The following is a 27,769-nucleotide window of genomic DNA, read 5'->3' on the forward strand; positions in this document are numbered from 1 at the left end:
AAAATAATGTCATGCACATGCATGGAAACGGCAAAACGTGATCCACACAAGCACAGATGTGCCGTCGCTTGTTACGTTTGCTTCAGGATGCGAACGGGGCTCTGGTATGGATCCCGTTTGCATCCTGAGGTACCACTGTATATCCATTTCTATCAAGCATCCAATGAAAACAAAATTGATAAAGAAAAATAATCCACAAAATGTATTTTAAAATTTTATACACAACAAAGGCCTACACAGCTTCTTGGTCCCTGAGAAGCATCTTTCTTCCCCAACTCAAAGTGTGGCTTGAAACATGTCTTAAAGATCTATACCTTCGGCAGCAGGCACTGATACAATTCAGAAACATCATTTATACAGTCAGAAAAAGAGACAGAGATTAGGTATATAAATTTCTATAGCAATTTTAATCTGTTAATCCTGACAAAAATTTAAAATAGATATAAAGTCAATCATTTAGTGCTTGCCTATTAAAGTGTTTTTATACATGAAAAAGAACTATGTACATCTCAAGAGACTTCCAGTTTTAAACCACTCATCAACTTTACTCATGAAGGCGCATCTTGGCTTGTGGACCTTTAAGGCCTTTGTATTCCTATCCCCATTGTTCTCATTCTTGTGTTGGCAACAGGTAGAGAAATGGGAGGGGGAGTGGTGCTGGTGAAAGATGGAGAAAGTGTGTGAACCTGTTCAGGTATCACATTCCAAATAATTCAACATGGTTTGAGTTTAAAGCTCTCACACACCCCGCCTTCTCGTTTATTCACACATGGTATCCTGAAATAATTTATGTCTGTGATTTTTGAAAGTTGAGTGTTCATCAATATACTAATGTTCAAAAACAGTATACGTACCACAATTTGTTCCCACACCTCACAGTGACAGGGAGCAGAATAAGGCCTGGATATAGGACTCACACTAGGCTGAAAGCTTTCTCCAGAATATACTGCCTGAATAGTCTGTGCATACGTGCATATATGCCCCCCCCCGTGTGTGTGTGTGTGTACACACAGGCAAAGGTGAGAGTGTAAGCAAGAGAATGCTTGTGTGTGCACGCAAGTCAAGATAAACACATTACCAACCAAGGTGAACAAGCTGGGGAAAATATATACACAAATACTAACAACAATATGGTAAACTATGGCTTTTAGACATGGTTACAGTATTTCTAGACAAGGCTTCATTGTATTTTGTTTAGTAGCTGTTTTCAAAAGTAGCAAGAGGCAACCCACTCCAAATCAGTTATTCCAATCAATAAAATAAGGGAGATTAGATTAAAAAAACCACAAAAGACTGCTTAGAATTTAATAGAAAATTTTGGTCAAAATACTTGTTTGTAAAAGCTCTTTATCAGGTGTTAGGATTTCATGAGCATTTCTTTGCTTGCTTAAACCAACTTGAAATATAAAATAAAATAAAAAACAAAGTGTCATTTTCCTTAAAAGTTGGAATTGTTTTTGACTGCTAGTTGGTCATGATTCTGTTTTCTTTGTTCAGTAAAACACTGAGCCATCAGAAAGTCTCACAGGGGCATATGTTCCATGTAGCTCTCTCCCTATACAGAAATGGGTTCACTGAGCTTTGGAATTTTTTATAGGTCAAGTACATAATGAGCTGAAGTAACAACCTCCAAATTAAAGTGCAGTAGATATCTTGAACTCCACACCCATTTTTATGACTTGGAAAGAAATTGAAGTGTTTCATAGCTCACAGAGCACTCATTTACAGCTCTTTTAAAAAAAACTTATTTCCTCTTCTGTTGGGTACAAAAATATTTAAATTAGCAAAAGCTAGCTGGGATATATTTAAGAATCAAAGAATTCTTGCTGTCTCAGATTCAAATTTATTGTGGTAAAACCTCTTTTTAAAAAAAGTAGAGCTGTACAAAACATCTAAATGGAATTTATTAAAACAAAAATGTTGAGCTGAATTTGTTCGTATTTAAAAAATCTTTCCCAAAAATACATTGCTAAATATACAAACTATATAATCAAGTCATTTTAATGGTGGGGTTTGCAATGACAAGGAGAAAGCTAAAAATTTGGACATGGAGCTGCAACATACAAATGACTTGGTACCTTTGTAATACCACATAAATAAACTTCAGTGAAACAAAAATTATACTTTTCTGAAGTGGTTTGAAAAGAAATACTTAAATAGACATTAAACATCATCCACAGAGAGAGCAGGAATGTTTATCCTCGGCCGTGTGAAAAATGCCATTTTCTCTCTACAAAACACAAACATCAATTGTTAATGAAAGTAAAAAATAAGACTTCACTATTCAACAGTCCGAAAATAAAAATCTATATATGCCTTGTCATGTACAACTTCACAGAAGCCCTACAGTAAGACTTCCAAAACACTTTTGAAATAGTCATTCCATGTGAACAAAGCCAAATGATTTCAATATAATAAATCTCACTGAACTATAGCTACCACAAAAGGCATTTTATCAAATCCCACACTGTTTTCTATTTGATAAGCATACTACAGAATGTTATAGGTAGGTCATTCATTTAAAAACAAAGGGATCTGACAAGTAAGACAGTATTGTGTCACTGCCAGATAAGGACATCATAATAGGAGTCTGTTTTCAGAAAACACCATACAAGGTTGTGACTCATTATCAGAAGATGACCATGATATGAGCATGACTACTTTGTTTCTACAGCCAAAGGTTTTTACGGTGCTGGTTAGTGAAGCTACATGAAAGGGGTAATCCATGCATTTGAGCAAAATCTGCAACACATTTTCCTACCTGAATGACTGCACCTCTAAAGGCTCCTTTCGACTCTGGCCTCGTAGCCTATGTACATCTTTAGCAGCTGCTCTCATCATTTTATTAGCTTTGAGCTCACACTTACATTCGACTTTTTCCACCTAAGTGATTGAGGAATGAAGCCATTAATTTAAATAAAGGCACAATAGGTTCTTTTCTAATCTGGCATCCTCTGTGTAAAACAAAACACTTCATTTCCATGTCCAACATAGGGCATTCAGGTGGGACTGATTTATTTTGAGCCATAAACCACCAAAGCTGTAAAAGAATCGAGAATGGGAGAGTGATTTCATGGGCACTATTGTTCCTACCAATGTGCCTAGAAAAAGCCTCCTTACCTCCGGACACTTGCACCTGCTGCACATGGTGATGTGAGCTTAACATCAATCCTACAATTCCATTCATATGAACAAATACAGAGGTAGATGCGAGGGAAAGTATGTGTCTCCTCATATACTTTTTGATCTGGTTTTGCAAACAGATTTTTTAAAAAGATGTTTTAGCTGGAATTTAAAAGCTTTTTGATGTTTTGAGTCACTGACTTGCCAATTATGCTTGTAATGAACCTACTGTCCCAAGTTACTGAAGCCTGACTAGCATTCTCCAGAAGTTAGGCATTTAGTGTTGCAAGTCCCATGCTGTCAACAATCTCTGAGCAGAGATTTGGCAGGCATCCTCACTTTTGACTTTCAGGTGCCTCTTAAAAACCCTTTTATCACAACAGGGGTTGTTGTTTTTTTAAAAAAAAGAGTAGCCAGTCACTTTAATGATAGTTCTATTTTTAAAAATGTCTTTGTACAGTGGTACCTCGGGTTACATACGCTTCAGTTTACAGACTCCGCTAACCCAGAAACAGTGCTTCAGGTTAAGAACTTTGCTTCAGGACGAGAACAGAAATCGTGCCCCAGCGGCCTGGCAGCAGCAGGAGGCCCCATTAGCTAAAGTGGTGCTTCAGGTTAAGAACAGTTTCAGGTTAAGTACGGACCTCCGGAACGAATTAAGTACTTAACCTGAGGTACCACTGTATTGCTATAAACCGCCCAGATATTTCATGATAGGGCAGTACAGAAATTCTTGAAAAAATGCATGTAGGTCCCACTATGCAAATGTAATCCATTCCAGAGAAACGGTTCATAAAGCGAGCCAATGATTTCCATTGTTTCCAATGGGGAAAATCCCACTGTGTATCCAACCAAGAAAAAAATGAGAGAGAGAAATCCATGGCTCCACCCTTGCTTCCACCCTACCAATGGTAAGCCCAGCTGTGTGTTGGATGAGCTGGTTTGACCATATTCAGGCCTTCCTCCCTATTACCTTTGAATTACAACCTTATGCCTTCAGACACAGAGCCTCATCAGAGGCTGCATACATCTTTGGTTCCAGGGGTTCCACCGTTCCTTGCACCCTTGGCAAGGATGGCCTCCACTCCAAGTCAGAGTGGAGAGGTGTGATTCTTGTCCCCCGCCCCCGGGTCTGCACCCTTGGTGGGGGCCAACGTACCCAACCCCTCAGTATATCTCTGTTTGGTTCATATACACTCCCAGAGACAGAGAGATTTTGGACAATCAGGTGCAGATGATATCATGGTATTTCACCATGCCATACATTTCTTTGAGATGGGGCTGAAGAGGGCAAGACAAGACAATTCTGACTAGACCCACTGAGACAGAACCTGTTTTAAATCCCACTAAAATGACAAGTGCTGAAAAAGTACCTCAAAGATTCCAGCAGGTTTCACTACCAGGAGAGCTTTTTTAAACACATCAAGGGTGGTATTCAGCTACAGTTTGGTCAGAGTGGGCCCACTGTAATCAACGGACCTAACTTTGTCATGTTCATTAATCACAATGGGCCCACACTGAGTAATACATAATTGAAGCCTATTCCCTCGTTGAAAATTTAATTGATAATGAAAAAGCATTCTGTAGTCGAATAATGACTTGCCTGTTTCTCTACTAGTCTCATCAACATCTGAAATTGTTCATCTTTGTCTATGCACCGGGGTAGTTCCTTTTCCCCCTGACTTTGAGCTTGCTCTAGCTGTTCCTTCAGTTGCTTGAGGACAGAGATCTCTTGAACCAGCTGGTTGTGCCAGGTCTTTGAAGCCTGCAAGTCCAATTCCAGATCCAGTGAGGTACGGATTAGACGCTCACCTCCAGTGGACCTAACAGAAGACTGAACAACAACAACAAAATATTTATTATAATGATGAATTGTGATATCCTTTGATACACTTTGTCATGCTTAGAGATTTGAAATACTAATGGTTGCTGACACCAAACAGAAAATAATGGTTTGCATCCGGTGAAACAGGAATTCCATCTGCTCCTTCCCCATGCACCTCCAAAATATGCTCCAGAAGGTCTCCCAGTTCTTCAGAGCTGATTCTGAGAGTGCAAAGAGGGCTGGAGGGGGGAAGTGAGGAAGTGGAAGTTCTGTTGCATGCACAGAAGTCTCCTGCACCAGGGCAGTTGCAGCATTGGATGCATCTGGATATCTTTATGAGAAATGCTTCAGACATTCAGAAACTATGACAGCTTCAAAAATTATTCAGAACTGCATGCCAAATGCTCCGCAATATAATTTCTCTTTGACACATTAATGGAAACCGCAAAACACAAACCTTCAATAACATCAAGAGCCGTTGATGTTAATATGCAAAACTGGAACAGGGCACACAAAGAACAGTTTAAATAATTGTTATTTTAAAAGAAACTAGGCTAGCTTGTGAAAAATGTATGCAGCTCAACAACTCAATAAAAGAAAACAGCATGTAAGATTTATTTATTTTTACCCTTTTCATCCTGACACTTCGCCTCTCCACAGCATTTCGAACAAAGGGTGGTTTCTTGGATAGTGTTGAACTATCACTATCACTACGATTAAGCTGAAAAAGAGAAATGAACAAAGGCACTGAGATAGGAAAGTTGTTCATCTAAGGAGAGGTGGCTACACAGGAAGTGGCTACAGTGGAGACAGACAGCACATACTTTCTATAGAGAAAGTCCTAGCCTCAATCCCTGGCATCTCCAGGCAGGGCTGTAGAAAGACTCCTGTCTGAAACCCTGAAGACCTGCTTCCAGTCAGAATAGACAATACTGAATTAGATGGACCAATGGCCGGACAATATAAAGTAGTTTTTATGTTGCCAAGATAAGGTTGTGTTGAGGTGGGATTAGAATCTTAAAACAGCGCAGCCTCTAAGACTTGCATTGGGAAATATTTTTTTTAAGCAGGGTTTATACCAACTGCTACTCTGCTTGAATGCAACAGAATATGAAAAGTGAGTTCTGCAATGGGTTTTTCAGCCAAACACATTGACACAAGATATTTAAGATCAGGGTAATAGAATGCAAAAGACCTACTTATCCATATTACTGAAATAAAATCTGCCTCACAACAGAAAATAATATTTGAATGTCCGCAGTTTGTTTAGAGCAGCAGAAGCGTGACAGGATTATATTCCTAGAGTTGAAGTTCTTTGCCTTTGTGTTGTTTCAGGATGCAAGGGAAAGCCTTTATCTGTGTGACTTTTTATCCTGAACTCAGACAGTGTTCCTTTGCTCTTGGGATACTCCTTCCAATTGCATATTCAAGGCACTCACTACATGCAGAGATCTGGCAACAAAGGAAGCAGCTTTATACTCCTTCTCCCTACTTGAAGCATCAACTATCACACAAACAGTACTTTAATATTTTTTTTAAATAAGTGTTGTTATATTTTTGGAAGCCCCAATACATTCCATTCAGGGTAAGTAAATGGAGCAAAATCTGGAAAACCCTTTAGTGCATCTCCTGTTCACTGCACTGAGCCATCCATCTATCTTGCCATGCCTGAATGCCCCCTGTCATGTGCTATTTGTTCCATGGCCTGTTGCCCAAAGGCCTGTCTTAAAAAACAAGATGATGCAATTTAGAGGTTTAGCCTAGTGCCGAGAGTTCAACTTGCAGCTAAATCAAAAGGAAAATTGATAGCTGGTGAGCCTAACAGTGTCTGAATTGGGAAGCAATAAGTGTATCAGACCCTGTTGTGCTTCATCACAGCAATAGGCAGCCTTGATGTGCAGAAGGAACACCTCGTTCCTCAGCAGAGCGAGCCCATGCGTCAATGAAAGGACCTTCCTGACAGTGTTTTCCTTGTTTGCTTCACAGACTGAAGTTAAAGAGAGAGGTTATTTATAGTCCTGCCTGATCCTGTCTTCTGGAACTAATTAATTATGAATAAACATTTAATCAAAGAGGTGAACTTGGAGCATACGTAACAGATGGACTGGACATATTCAGCCATATCGTACCTAGCTGAAGTCACAATAGTTTTCATTTTCAAATTTACATTCTCCCTCTCACCTCCATCCTTCTCTATGTAAAGGTCACACGGTTTTGAAAACACTTTATTCATTATTATGCCAGGATAAAATTGGCAGAGGTCTCACCCATGAGGTCTGTTATTAAGCATATTGGCCAGTAAGTCTATATGCTAAGTTTTTAAGAAAACAATACAGCAACACAGTAATAAAGAATCTAATTCAGGGTCAAGTGATTTAAAATAAAATAAAAAAACACTTAAGGATATTTGTCACAGTTGTCCCCTAGCTTCTTTTCCAGTTCTAGAGAGACAGGGAAGAATATAGGAAGCAAGTTTTGGGGGTGAGATTAGGGTTCAGCCTATGTGTCGTAACACAGGTAACTCTTGAGAAATTCTATGCTAAGTATAATTGAGTCAACTGCTATCTTTCGATGGACAGCCATCACATGCAATGAACTATTTATTTATATAATTAAGTAAATTTATATCCCACCGATGCTCTCAAAGGAGACCTACACCTACTGAGATAAAAACTACAGAAAATGGGCATGGTTCAAAACTCTGGGAAGACTCCCGTGAAAGAACACAAAATCCCATGGGACTCAGAACTGGAAAATGACCTGAAATTGTGATCTCTTCGCTGATGTAAACATTTTCCAGCTCATGGAAGAGAACAAAACAACCCTTGCATATTTGAACCTCCATGAGTGCACACATTGCTACTGCTGGATGTACACAAAAGACTCTTCTGTTAATGTTTAGATGAAAAACTGCTCTGCTGTCAAAAAGTGACAAACCAAATAGGTATGACTACAAAATTGAACTGATCTAACTCCTGCTGAAAGAAGAGCCAATAGTATACATGCAAGTTTCCCTTAGTTTGGAAGGGTGATCAGAGATAAGATCTACACATAACTTATTTACTATAATCCATATAGTCACTTTAGGCAGATACTGACCTAACAGAAATAGTTATATACTACCAGTTTTATTGCTTGGTAGCATATGTAGTTCTATATTTTTTCAGATCTTATTAAACGTTTTATCATGTTGTGAATCACTTCACTATTTGTTGTAATTAAAGGGCACCATATAAATACGTCAAATAAATAAATACAAGTAGGAGACAGTTTTATAATGTATTTCTTTAAATCTGAGTGAGCTAAATGAACAAACTACCGGTAAATGATGTGCTTATGAATCTGTTTCCTTGACTGCCTATATTGGTAATTCTTTAATGAAAACATGTATTTTAAAATGCATTAATATAGGATGCAATCCAGATAGATGAAACAACCACTAAGTGTTAAGGGATTTCTGAAGCTCCCTAAAAGAACACACCACTGTTGTTTAAATTCTCCCACATTCAAAAAGTGGGGGATCTGAAAAAGAAAGCAGAAGAGGCACATGTTCACCAATTTTTCCTACAGATTTCACCTTTAAACAGTGGTTGTGCCAAATCCTCACACTTTTTTTTTGCATTTGAGAGAATTGAAAGCACAACTGGAGTTTCTATGGATGTGCCTTCCAACAATTCCATATGTACGTGTGGGTAGGGCGACTGGGTGTCCTCTGAATCATGGCTTGCAGTTTGCAACTTTTGTTTTAATTACTTCTAGGCCATGGCATTTAATATTGGATTTCAGATGTCAATTTATCTGAGTGTCTTAGTGACATTTTCATCTACCTTTTACAGAAAGTGGGTATACGCTACCTATGAGTATTCTGTTCACAGACAGAGAAAAGTGCTGTTTTTCTTACCCGACACACATACTGGCTCTGTGGTCCTGGAGAAAAGGTTTTGGAACGGATAATAGTGCTGCCTCTAACAAAAGGAGTTCGTAGAGGGTTAGAAGTTCTTTTATCTTTTGGACGAACTACTGCAGAAGATTGTGCAAGGCTCTCTGTGTTGGTCTCTTTATCCACCTACAATACAGATAGATATTCGTAAGTTTATTTTTCTCCACCAAAGTGCCATCAATCTGTCTTACAGCTCTAAGGTTTGATTGACCGGGTGAATTCTGCACCTTTTTCTTCACTATATATAGGGCAGAATAATAATATAGTGCATTTCAGACATGAATCACTACCATCAAGTTTTAATTTAGAATCAGCACTTCTAAAAACACCACAGTACAGACACATACCATAATAAGAGAGAGAAAACATGAAAGTTAAAATCCAGCACAGAGTTAAACATATCTAAGGCTAAACTCATTCATTTCAGTGTCTCAAGTGCCCTGGGTTCTGTGTTGGAATTATGGACTATAAAATTTGTAAATACAATTTTATGTAAGAAATTAGTACTGGCTGGAAGTTGAGGGGGCAGGGTGCCAGAAGGAAATGACAGGAGAAACAGAATTCAGCAGCTCTCCTTGTAAAACTGCTAACATAGAAATATAAGCCTGTTCAACAACTTCCTAGATTTGCTTGAGAAAACAGATAACTGTGCATGGAAGCATGAATGTAACCTGGTTTGCCTATGCAAATATTTGTTTGTGCTGCCAAGGTCATACAGGTATACTGCATTCTTTGACAGCAATATATTTGGGCAGAGTTTGCTGGCCTGATTCACCATATCTCATTACTGGAGACTTACATGATTCTCTTCTAACAGCAAATCAGGAACTTTCAACTAGTTCGGAATGTGAAGTTTCACCCTACAGTAAGAGTGCTACAGAAGCTACTTAACTCACTTGGCAATAATGTTTGCAGGCTACAGTGAAAAACAAAACAAAATAAACATCAATCCCAATACTGAATGTCTCTCACTTCCTCCCTTCTTACCTTCTGTATGCCAAATGCTTGTATTCTACTATTTCCCTGATGCGTTCACAACTAAGCATGTGCTGTGTGAAGCCTAGCAAACAATTCACAAGCAAATGGAAAACAAAAAAGCTCAATTCCATCATGTTAGAGGTGAAACAAGGGCACTGCAGCAACAACATAGTGCTTAAGTCAGCTTGTCCTTCTAATCACCTGCTTACATAGGACTTTGCGTTCCTTGTGCTTTCTTTACCTTGATGGCTGCTGACTCAGCCGGTGACAAGGATGTGGTCTCTTCTGTTTCCCATATTGCCCTTCCACTATAAAACCCTCCTCCTCCTCCTCCTCCTTCTTCTTCATTTTCACTGTTGCCATCTTGCTCAGCATCTTCTTCATCTTGCCTGTTACATAACAAAACTTCACTGTGAATAGGCAAAGCACCCTTGGAACACCAACCGTAAGAGCTTTGGCAAAGCTAACAGTAATCTCAGACAAAGTGAGCATAATTTCTACAGCACTATGAGATGCACCGCACTGCTATATAATACAGTGGCATGAGCACACTACTAGTTAAAGGGAGAATAAATTTGGGCTTATCAGTGTGATACACCACATTCCACGCCATACCTTATTCATCCTTTGTGAGGTCCTAAAAAAAACAACTCAGAACTACTACCCAGGAAGAGAAACCCCAAACAATCCTTCCACATGGTGTCACTGCATGCAGCAAGCTGTACTGTTTGTACTAGGACTTATCACATTAGTCATCTTGGTTGCATGGAATATAGTCATCAGGGATATGAGTCACCAATTGTGAATACACTTCACTATACTAGGTTGATTCACGCAGTTTAATACAAATGTTGTGCGCTTCCATGTCAATATGCAACAAAGGTCTCCAAAAGATATGTATAAGATGAGTTGAGCTTAGCCCAAGCCCAAGAGGTTATAAACAGAACATTTAGAATGAGTATTTCACTTGCCTTATACGTATGAATAAAGTGATCATCAGACACAATCTGGCTCAAAAGGGCAATCACACAGATTCTTTTTTGAATTTAATAAAAGCACAGCTCCAGCATTTCTGGGAACACCTTAGCAGTTTTTTTATCTAACTAATTTAAACAAATTAAACTGATTAGGCTACACTCTGCTGCGACACACTAATAATGGAATAAACTAGAGCCTATGCATTCAATTTAGGTAAAAAGATAAAATACTGTTTCTTCAAAAATTAGAAGTGTAAAGGTTGACTTCTAAAAGTTAAGAATTTAACTTTTAACCTTGTTATCTCCTTCATTTCTGAAAAATGGTTAGAGAGAAATATTCTTCTATGGGGAATTCAGGGAAGGGTATGTGCAAAATTGCTACACAATAGCGACAAAACCTTTTGACTACATGTTGTCTCCTTAAATTTAACTCTTTCCTTTTTAATATTATCATAAAAGCCCATAGAAACTACAGCACTGCAGAGTTGTAATACAACAGTTTCATATCACTTACCAGTTCTCACTAGTAAGTAAAGTGCTCCTGCTTTCTTCTAACTTTTTCTCTACAGCTTCGAGTTCAACAGCAGTCTGTTCCAGCAGTGCAGATACAGAGTCCTTTGGGGAATGAGTTAATGACATTGTTATTTCTTAATGTCCATTTAGTTTCAACAGAAGCTATCATTACTGAAACCCAGAGAATAGTATTCTGCCAGCTAAGTACACAGTTTAGCGAAAAACAAAAGCTTCACATTTTCTGAGAGGAGTTACCATATTTTTCTGTGTGTAAGACGCCTCAATGTATAAGATGATCCCTATTTTTTTGAACCCAAAATTAAGAAAACAAAACCCTAAAATAGAAGTGAAAATCCGGACGATCGGCAACGGCGGCAGAAAGTTGTTGATATGTTTTTTGGCCAATTCCCCTCAAAATTTCCAGCGTGAGGTACATGCATTGGTGCAGATGTGGAGGCGGCGGCTCCCCCTCGGTGGCTGCAGGGAAGTGATGGGCAGGAAGCTCCCAAGCAGGATGCCAAGGCCCACTCTGTGCCAGGCCATGCAGTCAAGCAAACCAAGCCGAGGAAGGCGAGGAGCGGGCCAGGGGCGGGGCGAAGGTTTGAGGGAGAGAGAATAAAGGAAAGAAGGGTGAGGAGAGGTAGCCGAGGCAGCTCTTGGCAGTGGATGCTCTCCCTCTGGTGGTCGAGCTAAGAGTGGCTGCAGGAGGTGAGCTAGCTGCCAGCACGCAGCCAGCAGGGAAAGGAGGAGGGGACGGTGGCAGCAGGTAACACCTCAGCCTGCCCAAGCCAAAATCCCAGACATTTGCTTAAATATTTAAAAAATCCCCCCAGATGCCCATGTTCTGTGTATAAGATGACCCCCAATTTTTAAAATATTTTTTTGAAAACAGAAACCCCTTGCGTTATGCACGGGAAGATGTGGTATATTTCAGACCCACAAATCTGAGGTTTTGTCTTCTATCCTAGTGTGGCCTGTGCAAAACATCTTCATTCACAAGTTATTACCATTTTTTCAGTGCAGGGTAGTTTGGAACAGACATCATCTTGCTTATTTTTACTTTGCGCCTGCAGGTATTTATAGCTAAGGAGGTTATACCAACGCGTTGACCTCTCTCCAGATTTGCACGTCTCAGCGAGGCTAATTTGTGCACCTCCCTGCAGAAACAAAAAAAACAGCAATGGACATCTTCATAACATTCAAATAGCAATGAAAACAAATGTTGAGAGAAATGCATGACCTTGACGTACGAATATAATTTTCCTTCCCTTGCAATTTCTGCATTACACAGATAACGATTTCCATAATTGCAGCAGCACCTTTTTCAGCTGCCAGCCCCACAGTGGGGAAGTCACACCGGCAGTATCTACAAGCATGCCTGGCAAGACCAGTTTGCAGAAATAGCACTTCGGCATGAGTGCAACCCCTGCTTCAAGCGCCATGGGTGCTCCCAGGATATTTTTGTTGGGATCCACTTTTGAATATCAACTGACCCATGCAGACACACAAATAAGTCGCTTCAGTAAGCACTGCCTGCTGCAACTGCCAGAAGTCCCATATGCTCCCAAGGTGCTTGTGAGTGTACCATCATTAAGAGAGAACAAAAGGAAAGTGTGCAACCTTATGGCAAGAACTTGAAGTCATGCATTCATAAATTCATTGTGACAGAAGAAGACCAGTGCTAAAAATAACAATAGATAGTTGATATATCAAAGACATCACATATATCTGTAATTTTTGTTCTGCTTAGGTTTTATTAACAGTTTTATGCTGGCTTCATGTTTATAGTCGCTACTATTATAACAATCTACAAAAATGCAAATGCAACACCCTGGCTAATAACTGTTAGTGAATATATAATTGGTTATGATGTCATTCAAAATATACGAACAAGCCACTTCAATATGATGTATATATCATACAACACATCTCACAAAATAAACAAGTAACTACAAGTTGTTATATGTATCAGAGTCAAACAAAGAATCAAACAAATCAATGAACAGTGAGGAACGCCAAGACGTCTCTCTTATAACAGACGTCTCTATTATAACGGGCTGCAATCCTAAGCCCATATACCTGGGAACAAGCCCCATGGGACTAAATGGGACTTGCTTTTGAGTAGACATGGTTAGGATTACAGCTCTAGTTGTTTAATATATGAGCTTGTTTTCATTGGTTTGCGGTTTGTATTATCCTTGTATCAATAAACACTGATACAAATACCTTAAAAGGAGAGATAGAACTGTATTAAATAAATAAATACAGGTAAATAAAATTATTACTTTCCAGAAAATAGTTACAAAGTTCTGTCTGGTAATGTAATAGTTATACAGGGAACCCTAACTATCAGTCAAATGATAGTTTAAACACTAAAAGCATTAAGCCAACAGCATAAACAAACACTAACCAAGCATTCTTCAAGGTGGTACTTATTCAAAGCGCAGACATCAATCCTTAATGTCTTCTGTCGTAATACAGAGTAAGGGATTGCAACGCAAAATAATTCATTGTAAATTAGATTGTCTGATGCTTCCATTAGGCTTGTGCGGAACAAACAGCTTGTGCTTTCAGAAGAAGGAAGAATAGCCACACGAACACTCCTGTTGAAAAATAGCTATAATCAGCATTATATACTTTACAAGCATATGTGAAGGATATTACAGTTCAGCACAGCGTCCCCACACAAGAACTTAGCATAAGCAACAGGATCAATCCCGAATATAATAGTCAGCATTATGCTGCTGTATACTTGCCCTGAAACATATAGTAGGTGCTGCTATTTTACGTCTAATTATTTCAGCAGGGTTTCTGTTGGATATCTATCATATAGAGCTGGCAAGATGAAATATATTAAAGTTCATTTATTAGCATAATTTAGTCAGAAATTAAAGACAGGAATATTGTGCACGAGCTACAGGCATGTGAAAATATCTGGGAAAGACTGTCTAAAAACCTCTGTTTCTGTCTTGGATTATTTTCTCCCATCTTTTGTACACAGACAGAAGAGAGACAGAAAACTGTGATGAGCCACATAATCTACATAAAGCAAACAACAGCTTGCTGAAATTCCCTTATGGGAAGACATTAGGACATCCAGTTTCCCAGAACTATTCATTACTATTCTTTTACAGAGAAAAACATTTACAAATAGACTATAGTCAGATAATGCATGCCTTAATCCATTAAACCATTAATTAACTCCAATTTATGCTTAATCTTGACTCGGAACTACTATAGTTAATTTCCTCTGCTTCCGAGAAAATATTTTCAAGACGAGTACTCTTTAAAAGCAAACCAAGCTGGGTCAGTTAATGCTTTTAACATTTGCAGCTTTGCTTGTATGTGCTCCATGGCAGTTTCCTTCTAATTTTTGTATTTCACAGAGGCTTCTTCTGTACCAGCTGAGCTATTCAATGAGGACAGATAGAAGGACAATCTGTGGTTGTTACAGCTACCAAACCCCATGCTCTGCTAAGTCCTGTACCAGCCAAGGCGGAAAAGGGGGAGTAGTTGGAGGAAAAGAGGTTTCCCAGTATTACAGTGGTGTACTCCCCTCTTCCACCCCACTCCTTAAACTGGGTGTGTGTCAGGTGAATGGGAACGCTTTGGATCCAGCACTACTGAAATTATGATTCAGCAGAGCATCCAATTCTACCAATATATACCACTGCATTGTGAAATTTACCATCCTATTTCCTGTGTATGGGTTATATCCAACGCTAGTGAAAGAACTTCGAAGAAAAAAGCACACCAAGAACTCAGGCCAATGTAAGTTTCAATGGTGGGAGTGGTCCCTACTCACAAATCAATAGTAACAAAAACTAATCCATTCAAAAGTATGTATTCTGACAAGGTTTACAAACTCAAATAGAGATGGAAACTTACATTGGCCTGAGTTCCTGGTGTGCTTTTTTCTTGGTATATTTAATAACAAGAACTCCAACTTATTTTAAGTGAAAGAACTTCTGCATCTGTAATAGGACTTCCTCTCCCCCACCCTGAACACTCACCCCACTTTGCTTTGGGTTTCCCACTATTCCTCCAGAGTGAATTTTTTTTTGGGGGGGTTAGGGGTGTGCAGGAAGTGGGGTTGAAGTCCCATTGCACAAGCAGAAGTCCTTTATGCTAGATAGAGTAGTTTGCTGTTTGGTTCCTCACACAACAGGATAATTAGTAGCCATAATGTTCAATTGTGGAGATTATACCCCAAAAGAGTGAAGTAGCAGTCAAAGTGTGGAAACACTATTTCGTACATTTGGAAGCACTGTTCTTTTCATTTCAAATTAAATTGTGAATGAATTCTGGGAGTGGGGACTTTAATTTAATATAATTTTTGTACCTATAAAGCACTATAGCTGACTTAACAAGCGCAATCCTATAAAGTGGAACCTTGGTTCTTGAACGCTTTGGTACTTGAACATTTTGGCTTCCGAATGCCGAAAACCTTGAAGTAAGTGTTCGGGTTTTCAAATGTTTTTCAGAAGCCAAACATCTGACGCAGCTGTCGGTTATTGGTTCTGGAGTGCCTTGCTTTTCAAACGTTTCAGAAGTTGACAGACTTCCGGAATGGATTATGTTTGAGAACCAAGGTACCACTGTATATGTCTATTCAGAACCAAGTCCCTCCCATGTTCAGTGGTGCTTACTCCCATGTAAATGTGTATAGGATTGCAGCCCAACAAGACTCCTTAACTAAAGATTAGGGTAACAACAACATAAACAACAACAAACAGTTTTACTTCACAACTGAAGTAAGCACATTTGGGAAATCACACTTGCAAGCAATAAAATGGATCCCTTATGAGCTGGTCAATTGCCTTCATAACAAATTAGCCAAAAGACAATGAATCTGCAAAAGCACACAGGAATGCAACAAATTTTAGAAAATAATTCCAATTTCCCATGCCATATGCTAAAGTTGGCACTTATCTATCTTTTCATAGTCACCTTATTCAATACTGATTTCTCTGTCTCCCTCTCCCCCTCTCCTTCCCACAATCTTATACAGGCATGTTCAGCATGTCATTCCACTTACTTACACTTTCTGGTCTTGCTGTGGCAGGAGAACAGGCACATTATTCATCTGGGCAACTAATATTGCAAACTGCTTATTTTTCTCATCATACCTAAATTGGAAAATAAAGAGAAAATATAACTGTAGGCAGTGTTAGAAATGACCCTAATCACAAAAGAGGTTGTTGATATTCTAAGATTTTCAGACCTGTGTACTCTTAGACTAGCCGAAAACAGTAGAACTCACTTCTGAGTGCACACACACAGGGTTGGACTACAGGTCTACAACCACAAGAATATTTACCACCAAACACAGTGGGATTTAATTTAAGTAATTAAGTTTAGGATTAGGGAGAGACAAAATTGCTAGATGGAGTGACAAAACTTTTTGGCAAATCAGAATTAATTTACTCAGGGATCCATTAAAATGCAAAATAGGACTGGGAAATTCACTTTCTGCCTATAAAAGTGAATACAAATGTTTAACATTGTTAACAATATGGTGGAGGGAAATGTATTCAAAGCAGGCAGCCCATCATGCAGTTAGATTTCCCCCACGACTTACACGATGCTGAAATAAGCAAGGGATACTGTATTAAGAAGTACCAGAGGCCTGTACTCTGAGGCCCTGTCATCAAGTCAGCAATATTCTCCCATCAACACCACAGATACGCAAATCCAAAAAATATTTTTATGCCATTTATTTAACTAAATACTACATGAAATGTTGAACACTGAAAGTTACAGTGGTACCTCGAGTTAAGTACCGTATTTTTTGCTCTATAAGACTCACTTTTTCCCTCCTAAAAAGGGGAAATGTGTGTGCGTCTTATGGAGCTAATGCAGGCTGCACAGCTATCACAGAAACCAGAACAGCAAGAGGGATTGCTGCTTTCACTTTGCAGCAATCCCTCTTGCTGTTCTGGCTTCTGAGATTCAGAAAAATTTTTTGCTTGTTTTCCTCCTCCAAAAACTAGGTGTGTCTTGTGGTCTGATGCGTCTTATAGAGTGAAAAATATGGTACTTAATTCGTTCCAGAGGTCCGTTCTTAACCTGAAACTGTTCTTAACCTGAAGCACCACTTTAGCTAACGGGGCCTCCTGCTGCTGCCGCGCCGCCAGAGCACGATTTCTGTTCTCATCCTGAAGCAAAGTTCTTAACCCGCGGTACTATTTCTGGGTTAGTGGAGTCTGTAACCTGAAGCATATGTAACCCAAGGTACCACTGTATTTGCACAATATAAAAGACTCAAGAGTGGGAGTAGTATTAGAAATTAAGATATTAGTTCAAAACACTGGAGAAATAACAGCTTACTTCATTGAAATTTGAACTTTAGCAGTCTTAGTTGCATCTTCGTTGTCAAACACAACAGCTTCTGGCACACAAAGCCTGGAAAAAATAAAACATTTAGATGGCTTGATGTCTGCAATACTGGGGTTGAGTTGGGCAAATCATTCCACAAAAACAATTACTGTATTTTTCCATGTATTAGACGAGGGTTTTTGACTCAAAAATCATGTCAAAAAACTGAAGTCATCCTATACATGGATAGTGGAATGAGTGGGGGGAGAAGAGGTGCACCTGCCAGCCAGTTGGCGGGAGCGCATCTTCCCCTGATGCCACTGCACGCAGGAAACGATCTAGGGAGTGTTTCCTGCCTGCAGCTGTGTGGGGGAGAGAAGCTCAACAACTTTGGGCCATCTCCCCTCATTTTTTTTAAAATTGACTCCGCAAAAATAGGGGGAGGTCTTATACATGGGGGTATAGATGGAAAAATACAGTAAATCCTGGAAGCTCCCTTGTCGCACTGTCTGATTTGGTTAGGATGTATACCATGTAATACATAAGAGTACCTTTGCACAGATGCTTCATACACTCCACTGTCTCCAGCCACAGACTCATCTGACACTGCAGCTGATACACAGGCTGTCTTCAGCGCAGCTCCTTCAACCATACTTACACCTACAAAAACAGAGGGAGGAAAGAGAAAGCAGTTTTGATCATTTTTATCATGAGCTGGATGCATCAGCAAATGAAAGACTAATCCTTAATTTGTATGTTGGTATCCCCTTAAAAAGAACCCTTTATTTAGACAATAGAAGAACTTTTAAAATGTTTGCAACCAAGTCTGTTATATTGGGAATTAAAAAACAAAAAAAACTTTGCCTAAGGCAGGGGTAGCCAATGTGGAGTCCACCAGATGTTGGATTAAAATTCCAATCTTCCTGACCACTGGCCAGAGTAGCAGGTATGAGTCTACCAACATCTGAAGGGCAGCGTGTTGACCACTCTGACATAAAGTATTGGAGAAGTGCTGCAGATAGACGGTACTGAGTTAGAGGAACCAACGGGCTGACTCAGTATACACCACTTTCATATGCTAAGATCAATAATGCTTTTTAAAAATAGATGTCAGTTGTGCAGATGTTCTGCAGAACAGACAAAGAGATGATCAGGTAAATAAGACAAGGCCAACACAGCATAAGACCCAGCAAATGCAGTCAAATGCAGCCCACCAATTACAGTAGCTCTGTACACTGATTGTCAAGACAGTATGTGAGCCCACCGTAAATTAATTCTTGGCCTCAGTTGTTCTACTATCCTAAAACAGTGGCATGTTCTACAACTCACCTTCATGCCGCTTACCTTAAGCTGCTCACTATTGGTAATACTTCTCTACATGGGACCTACAGATTTGCAGTCTTTTAAGAATGCAACCTTTGTGGCTTCTCAAGAAAATCCAGTAAGTGTGACAGAAATTATTCTAATTAAATATTTTCCCAATACAGGTTCATTCTATCTCCTGCCCCCCCCCTTTAAAGCCCTACTTCATTATTATTTTTAAAAATCTGGATGATAGTTTTTAACTACACATAAGCAAAGGCAAATTCCATTGTTCAAGTTAATTAAACTAGATAAAAGATACTGAAATTGGGGACCAGGAAAAGCTTTGGAAAAAAATACGATTTCACTAAAGAAGGGGTGCTGGAGATTTGGGGAATATGCTATTTAGTTCTACTTACAAGAACATGTGAGGACACATGATCCCAGGAGGCCAGGCTGTAACTCAATCATGCAGCTTTTGCGCTACTCTAAGCTGTGTGAGCAGAACCCAGGGAGTGGATGCTTTCCTCATTACTGCCCTGAAATAAACTACCTGTGGTGATTATTATGTCTGCTGACTGAATAACAACCCCAAATCACTTAATCTGCTTAGCGCCTTATAGCTTTCACTTTAACAGCCGCAGCCATTCTCAAGGAGCCAAGAAAGGTTAAGACTAATTACTAGCAAGATCTAATGGGAATAATAACCATTTCATACTACAAACGTGGCCATTGCTCAAAAGAGAAGGGAAAAGCTCAGGGCACGATGTTAAAGGCAAACACCATTCCTTGATCAGGGTTATGTGACCCATTAACACAACAAAACCTTAGAGATACTAACTGAAATTCTACTTGATGCTCTTTCACAGATTAGCAAGTAAGTCTATAGGGTAGGTGGACTGTGCAAGACCTAAAGAGTTCCAACATGCCAGTCCTTCAGCAAGCTCACAAAATAAAAGCTCTGTGGCCATCTTGTTGTGGACTCTTTGACACCATTTTGTGAGTCATTTTGGAGTCAAAGCTGTCCATGGAGGCTCAGGTCGATTCTTATGTTCAGGGCAGCTGTCTATCAACTCTACCTGGTATGCCACTAAGACCCTACCTGCCAGCAGACTGACTCGCCAGAGTGGTGAATAATAATAATAATAATAATTTATTATTTGTACCCCGCCCATCTGGCTGGGTTTCCCCAGCCACTCTGGGCGGCTTCCATAGAAAACCAAAAATACACTAAAATATCACAGATTAAAAACTTCCCTGAACAGGGCTGCCTTAAGATGTCTTCTGAATGTCAGGTAGTTATTTATCGCTTTGACATCCGATGGGAGGGCGTTCCACAGGGCAGGCGCCACTACCGAGAAGGCCCTCTGCCTGGTTCCCTGTAGCTTTGCTTCTCGCAATGAGGGAACCGCCAGAAGGCCCTCGGCGCTGGACCTCAGCATCCGGGCAGAACGATGGGGGTGGAGACGCTCCTTCAGGTATACTGGGCCGAGGCCGTTTAGGGCTTTAAAGGTCAACACCAGCACTTTGAATTGTGCTCGGAAACGTACTGGGAGCCAATGTAGGTCTTTCAAGACCGGTGTTATGTGGTCTCGGCGGCCGCCCCCAGTCACCAGTCTAGCTGCCGCATTCTGGATTAGTTGTAGTTTCCGAGTCACCTTCAAAGGTAGCCCCACGTAGAGCGCATTGCAGTAGTCCAAGCGGGAGATAACCAGAGCATGCACCACTCTGGCGAGACAGTCCGCGGGCAGGTAGGGTCTCAGCCTGCGTACCAGGTGGAGTTGGTAGACGGCTGCCCTGGACACAGAATTGACCTGCGCCTCCATGGACAGCTGTGAGTCCAAAATGACTCCCAGGCTGCGCACCTGGTCCTTCAGGGGCACAGTTACCCTATTCAGGACCAGGGAGTCCTCCACACCAGCCCGCCCCCTGTCCCCCAAAAACAGTACTTCTGTCTTGTCAGGATTCAACCTCAATCCATTAGCCGCCATCCATCCTCCAACTGCCACCAGGCACTCACACAGGACCTTCACCGCCTTCACTGGTTCTGATTTGAAAGAGAGGTAGAGCTGGGTATCATCTGCATATTGATGGACACCCAGTCCAAACCCCCTGATGATCTCTCCCAGTGGCTTCATATAGATGTTAAAAAGCATGGGGGAGAGGACGGAACCCTGAGGCACCCCACAAGTGAGGGCCCAGGGGTCTGAGCACTCATCCCCCACCACCACTTTCTGAACACGGCCCAGGAGGAAGGAGCAAAACCACTGCATAACAGTGCCCCCAGCTCCCAACCCCTCTAGACGGTCCAGAAGGATGTTATGGTCGATTGTATCAAAGGCCGCTGAGAGATCCAGCAGAACTAGGAAACAACAATGCTCTGGTTATCTCCTGCTTGGACTACATGGGGCTACCTTTAAAGGTGACCCAGAAACTACAACTAATCCAGAATGCGGCAGCTAGACTGGTGACTAGGAGTTGCCACCGGGACCATATAACATTGGTCCTAAAGGATCTTTATTGGCTCCCAGTGCATTTCTGAGCACAATTCAATGTGTTGGTGCTGACCTTTAAAGCCCTAAACGGCCTCGGCCCAGTATACATGAAGGAGCGTCTTCACCCCCATCATTCAGCCCAGACACTGGACTTCTGCTGGTTCTTTCACTGCGAGAAGCAAGGTTACAGGGAACCAGGCAGAGGGCCTTCTTGGTTGTTGCACCCTCCCTGTGAAACACCCTCCCTTCAGATCTCAATGAAATAAACAACTATCTGACTTTTAGAAGACATCTGAAGGCAGCCCTGTATCGAGAAGTTTTTAATGTTTGATATTTTAGTATGTTCTGATATGTGCTGTGAGCCACCCAGAGTGGCTGGAGAAACCCAGCCAGATGGGTGGGGTATAATAATAATAATAATAATAATAATAATAATAATAGTAGTAGTAGTAGTAGTAGTAGTTACAAGCAGCAATCCTAATGCCACGCTACTTTAAAAAGAGTCACTGACAACAGGATGGTTGTCTGAATCCACCTAGAGAGTGGAGTCTACATACAGATTTGATGATGCTGCTTGATTAAGATTTTAGAATCCTTTGCACTCATAAACTGTGTACCATTTTGTTGTGCTAAATGGAAAGCAGTATATAAAACATTTCCATAAAAGAAAGAAATAACTAAGTTGCAGTGTCAACTATTTCTCTTTCAATTAGAAACAGTTGTGCCAGAAGCAGCCTGTTTGCATCTAGGTTGTTGCTTTTATGTTTGACCAACTCCTCTCCCACTTTCAAGAACATATTGTAGTTTCAGTCACAGAGCTATTTGTGTGTGAGCGGGGGACGGAGGGGGAGGGAGAGAGATCTGCTGAATGAATAGACACTTGCTTATGGATACCAAATACATTAAATGTATCTTCTTTCTGGACACACATTAATAACAAAATTTCACCTCCACTAATGTCTCCACCTATGATGGTTAGTATATCGAAAAAGGTTTTTTATTTTTACATTTGTTCCTTGCTTTATAGGTTGTTTTATTTTAAAAGTATTGTTAAATAAAACCAGTTTTTAAAAGGGGGAAAATAATTTGGCTGAATGTGAGGAGGTGGGCAATAGTCACTCTACCTTGGTCTAGATGTTTGACACCAGTCTTAGATTCTTCCACTCTGTACTTCCTGCCACTTGCAGTGTTTAGACTAAGTTCAGAAAGACCACTGTTTATTTCAGTATCTTCAAAATCCATTTGACCAGTGAAGGTATCGCCTGTGAAGAATGGGTCCATCACTAGTGGTGAACAAGGTGGAGAGGGAGAAGAGAGAGATGACCTTGGAGACAAAGAAGTCAATGATTTTGGTGTCCCAGATAAGGATCTCAGGGCCTGAAAACGGTTAGCAACATCAGTTTTCTGAGTTTTCACCACCTCATTCTCATGGATAGTAGTGATGCAGCCTGAAGGCCGAAAACCGGTGGCTTTCTCCAGAAGCAACATGTCCATTTTGCTCTGGTAGTCAGAGTCCAGCTGCTCAAACTGTTCATTGTACAGATCAGTAAAGCTGGCGGAGGTTGAAGAATCCTGGCTTGAGGTGACCAGAGATCCCCTGCTGGATGCAAGAGAGCCGGGACTGCTGCCAGAAGACAGGGAAAGCATGCTAGATGACAGGCTGCAAAAAAAAGAGAGAGCAATATATCTGAGATGAAAGGTGCAAGAAACAGTGTGGTATAGCAGCTAGAGTGTCCTAACTAGTACCAGGGAGACCTAGGTTCAAATTCCCACCCAGCCACAGTTTGTAAGTCTAAGCCACTAATGGGGTTGTTGTGCAGGATAAGGAGAGACATTACTTTGAGCAGGACATAAATTGAATGAAGAGACAACAAACTCTTAAGTCTTAATTAAACAGACTCTGGAACTTTGTGTGCTGGGAAATCCATGAGACTCCCACTTCCTGATGACCTTCCATTGTCATGCAAAAACCTATCTTGTTCCAATGAATATATATGATATCCCAAACTCTGTGTGTGCGTGCGTGTGCGAGCTTCATTTTGTTTGAATAATATTTAAGTCGGGGGGGGGGAATTATTTAAAAGCAATTATCAACTGCTTACTATTTTTTTAAAAAAACAGCCTAAATGCAATCATAAAGCAAGATAGAAATATTGAAGTAAATGAAATAAATACAGATGCATTTTGTATAACAGTACCTGCTAGGTGCATGCAATAAGATCCTAGCCCCATATTGTGTTGATATCTAAATTGTACAGGAGGAGACATGTTGCTGTATTGTGCCCCACAGTCACACATCAGCTCCTTGCATCTCCAGTTGCATTTCCTTATAATAGTCACTGGGTTGTCATGGGGTTGAGACATATATTGTAAACCAAATGCAGCTTTTCTGCACCAAAGCAAAAAGCATCTGCACATGCTAATGTTCAGGGCTTTATAATTTTGGGTGGGTTCAAAACAATGGGGAAACCGGATGAAATTTTTTCTCCTTTTCCTAATACTGCAGTGCAAGGTCACTTAAGGAAGATCAAACAGATAAAGGATTTTTCCACACAATACACAAATAATCTATGGAACTGACAGTTCAGGGTATAGTGATCACTACTTTCAATAGCTTTAAAAGGGGGTCAGGCAGATTAACGGAACTATCAATGACTATTAGTAATGATGGGTAAATGGAACGCCTATGTTAAAAGTCTATATGCCGCTGAATACTAGTCACTAAGGGTTTAAATAAATAAGAGGTCTGTTTCATTCATGCCCTGCTTGTGAGATTCCCAAGCCCAGCAGTGGGCCATTGATGGGAAAAGGACACTGAGCTGGGTGAATCACAAAAACCAATTCATCAGGACTCTTCTTTATGTTATTACTTGTATTTCAAGTAAAAAACAATGTTTGAAAACACCATTTTGCAACACTATTTCAATCCCAAAGTTAACACAGCAGCAGATGGTACAAAGAAGTGGTGCTGTTTTATGATTGGCAGCAAGTCCGTTTTCAAACCAGTTTTGGAAACATGTTTCCCATAAGACAGAATTGTAGGAGTATACAGCCAATATTCATGTGAAGTATGTGTAAGAAGCCTGTGGAAAACTTACTTTTTCAGCTGGATGTGCAACATTGCCATTAATCGCGTTGTTTCCTCTAGTTCTCGGACCAACTGGTTTCTTTTACTATTTAATTTCAATCTGCAAACAGGAAAAAAACAGCTTAAAATGCAACTCAAAGCATTATCCTATTAAGGGGCCATAGTAAGCCCTTCCAATGCAATGCCCTGAAGATGGGCAGGGTGTCATCTCCAAAGCCCTGTCTATAGCAGCATTTTGTTAAAGCAGCATTTTGTTCTTAATATTCACATTCAACTTCCTATCTATATAACTATTCCTTTATTACTATTTTTAATTTCTGAAATTCACAATTCTTTGGCATCTTACACTTCAGACGCATCTTGAACTTCTGGTTTCACACTTCCAGGTGCAGTTTAAGATTTGTTGGTTGTAGAGAACTTTAAGGCAGTTTGGAAAAATAAAATGTATCACCAGCCATGTTAGTTTTGCGTACAGAAGGCACCTGACCTTCTCTACATTATTCGTCTTTGCAAAAGGTATGCAAACTATTCAGGAAGAAAAAAAAGATCTGTTACATAAGCAAGATTAGTGTTTCCTGGCAGGGACCCAAAAATATGTAAGGTGTTTCAGGAGGATTGTCTCTCACTTCCTTATGTGAACAGGCTGAATACAAGAGTTGTTTTAAAGAGAACAGTTAATAATATTTCTTGGAGATGAGAGAATAGGTGAGACAATTTCAAAAATCTAAGAAAAGTAAGTTTTTTCAATTGTGAATGAACGTTAAAACCTGTCACATCTAAGGTACACTAAAGCCATGTTGTATTTATCTCTATTATATGACAGAAAGGAGAACAAGGGTTACCTTGAGATTTGAGCTTGCCAGAGGCAGGGGTGGGGAGCAGAGAATGCTCCAGCATTAAGTGAGTGTAAAAATGTAGAACCTTGCTGTTGCACACTCAATTCTTACAAGGACCTGTTCATACTAAAAACATTAAAGGAACCCAGACTCGAGGTCTTGTTTCACAATGGCAAGCACCCCACAATGACAAGCACTTGTTTCACAATGACAAGGCTGTTCCTCAGAACTCCCCACGACTTTTAGAGGATTCAGGGGGCATACATTTACTGGTAGTTCACATGAGAAAACAGCCAAACTACAAGCAGTGCAGGACCACAAGTGCATCTGAAACTCTTTATAATATACCCCACCACTGTTTGTCTAGAACATATCCCTTTTTTGGCTGTTAGGAGCTGCCATAATGGTGTGGGTTGAGGAGATAAAGTCAGAGGTGGAACAAATTCTTACAAGAGTGGAAAGACTGAAGAGAGAACAAAGAAGTGAGAGACTCAGGAGATTATTGAGATGAAGGGAGAAGCAACCTGGAACACCGGAAGCTGCTTTATATAGAGTCAGACATTGGTCCAGCTAGCTCAGTACAGTACTGGTTGTCAGGAGCTCGTCCTACTCTCGAGTAGGACCCTGGCAGAGAAACATGCCCAACTGGCATGTTCCCTCCCTCCTGGTCGATCGTTCGGGAGCTTCAAAAGCTTTCTTCTGCCCGAACATCACAGCGACTGATGCAAACAGACATCGGCACACTTAGGGGTCCATGGAGGCTTCGCAGCTTGTGTAACAGACCTCAGCAACTCAGCATTTTGGCTAATCTGCTTTATTTACATATAAACACACACGGAGCACTGCAACATGGTTCCCTCTCTCTCTCTAGCATCAGACAGCAAAGAGAATAAACAAAGGACAACAGTCCCACTTCACGGAACACAGCAACACAAACATCCTGTCTCCGTCAATTCCCACTCTGTGGAGTCAAACCGTCATGTGACAGAAAAAATCCCATGACTGCAATCACGGAGCAGGAATTCTAACACTGTCTGCACTGACTGGCAGCAGCCATCCAAGGTTTCAGTCAGGGGACATTCACTGCCCTACTTGTAGATGGCTCAGGATTAACCCTGGACCTCTTGCATGCAAAGCATAGGTGTACATCAATGAGCCATGACCTTTCCCCACTGAGAGAAGACTGAGAACAGAAAGCAGGAGCTTAATATGTTTCTTGCACACTGACTAAAATTGTACACCTATCTGAGTTCCTTCCCTTTCCCATCCACCTATTTAAACACATTCTACTTTATATTCTACTGTATCCAGTTGCCCATTAGTTGGCTCTTTCCCCCACCTCTTTTCAAGAAACATGGGGACTGTAAGGCTGGAGGCACCACATGGTTTTTTAGGACTCTAGCCTTCTTCACCCTCACAGTTTCCTCCACAACAAGGGGCTACTGCAAGGCACTGTTGGGATAGGAATAAATCCCACTAAAGAGTTGCAGCAGAGACTGGTTGTACAGTGTAGCTCTATAGTATCTAGAAGAAACTACCCTATTGCTTCTATGACAGTTTCTATTGTTGATGTGGAACCAGAGGAAAGTCTATCACCACACAAATACCTTGGAACAGCCTTCCCCTCCCGTGAAAGGAAGCATGAAGCTTGCTAAGGTAAAGGGGACCCCTGACCATTGGGTCCAGTCGTGACCGACTCTGGGGTTGCAGCGCTCATCTCGCTTTATTGGCCGAGGGAGCCGGCGTATAGCTTCTGGGTCATGTGGCCAGCATGACTAAGCCGCTTCTGGTGAACCAGAGCAGCGCACGGAAACGCCGTTTACCTTCCCGCCAGAGTGGTATCTATTTATCTACTTGCACTTTGACGTGCTTTTGAACTGCTAGGTTGGCAGGAGCAGGGACCGAGCAACGGGAGCTCACCCCATCATGGGGATTCAAACCATGACCTTCTGATCAGCAAGTCCTAGGCTCTGTGGTTTAACCCACAGCGCCACCCACGTCCCTCATGAAGCTTGCTAGAAAACCTTAATTTCTGGATACTGCTTAATTGTAAATAAAACCATTAAGCAGGATGAGCCTGCTATAGGAATTTGTTGGTCCCTAGAAGATAATTCAGAATCCACTCAATGCCTTTAGTGGTCTCTTCAATTTTGGGAGGTAACTATGATGCTGTACCATCCACACAACATTCTACTAATGTAAGAACAGTTGTTGGAAATTATTTTTTAAAAAGTTTGACTTTTAAAAAGGCCCTGAGATCTGTAGAACTATTCAGGATAGATTCAACCAGAGATTGCTCATGTTCTTTTTGAACGCTATCTATTAGAGCAGCCTGAGTGGGAACAAAGTTCCCCAACCTTCAGCCATCTATCAA

At 40.6% G+C, this 27,769-nt stretch overlaps 1 protein-coding gene across 2 annotated transcripts in view; it reads right to left on the reverse strand.

Moving 5' to 3' along the window:
* Window positions 1–388: 388 nt before the first annotated feature.
* Window positions 389–27,769, reverse strand: part of WWC1 (WW and C2 domain containing 1) — a 75,582-nt gene continuing 48,201 nt past the window's right edge. For both annotated transcript variants that reach the window (XM_083596825.1, XM_083596826.1), the window contains exons 10-23: window positions 24,570–24,659; window positions 22,596–23,131; window positions 18,226–18,334; window positions 17,687–17,761; window positions 16,399–16,485; window positions 13,767–13,959; window positions 12,364–12,513; window positions 11,358–11,458; window positions 10,108–10,255; window positions 8,850–9,014; window positions 5,577–5,669; window positions 4,727–4,957; window positions 2,762–2,883; window positions 389–2,230 (exon numbers count right to left, since the gene is read on the reverse strand). In XM_083596825.1, coding sequence (XP_083452951.1) covers window positions 2,164–2,230; window positions 2,762–2,883; window positions 4,727–4,957; window positions 5,577–5,669; window positions 8,850–9,014; window positions 10,108–10,255; window positions 11,358–11,458; window positions 12,364–12,513; window positions 13,767–13,959; window positions 16,399–16,485; window positions 17,687–17,761; window positions 18,226–18,334; window positions 22,596–23,131; window positions 24,570–24,659 — 2,167 coding nt within the window. In that variant the 3' untranslated portion in view covers window positions 389–2,163. The remainder of the gene's footprint in view (window positions 2,231–2,761; window positions 2,884–4,726; window positions 4,958–5,576; window positions 5,670–8,849; window positions 9,015–10,107; window positions 10,256–11,357; window positions 11,459–12,363; window positions 12,514–13,766; window positions 13,960–16,398; window positions 16,486–17,686; window positions 17,762–18,225; window positions 18,335–22,595; window positions 23,132–24,569; window positions 24,660–27,769) is intronic.

Source organism: Podarcis filfolensis (genome assembly GCF_964270895.1).
Source record: "Podarcis filfolensis genome assembly, chromosome: 2".
NCBI classification, from domain to species: domain Eukaryota; kingdom Metazoa; phylum Chordata; class Lepidosauria; order Squamata; family Lacertidae; genus Podarcis; species Podarcis filfolensis.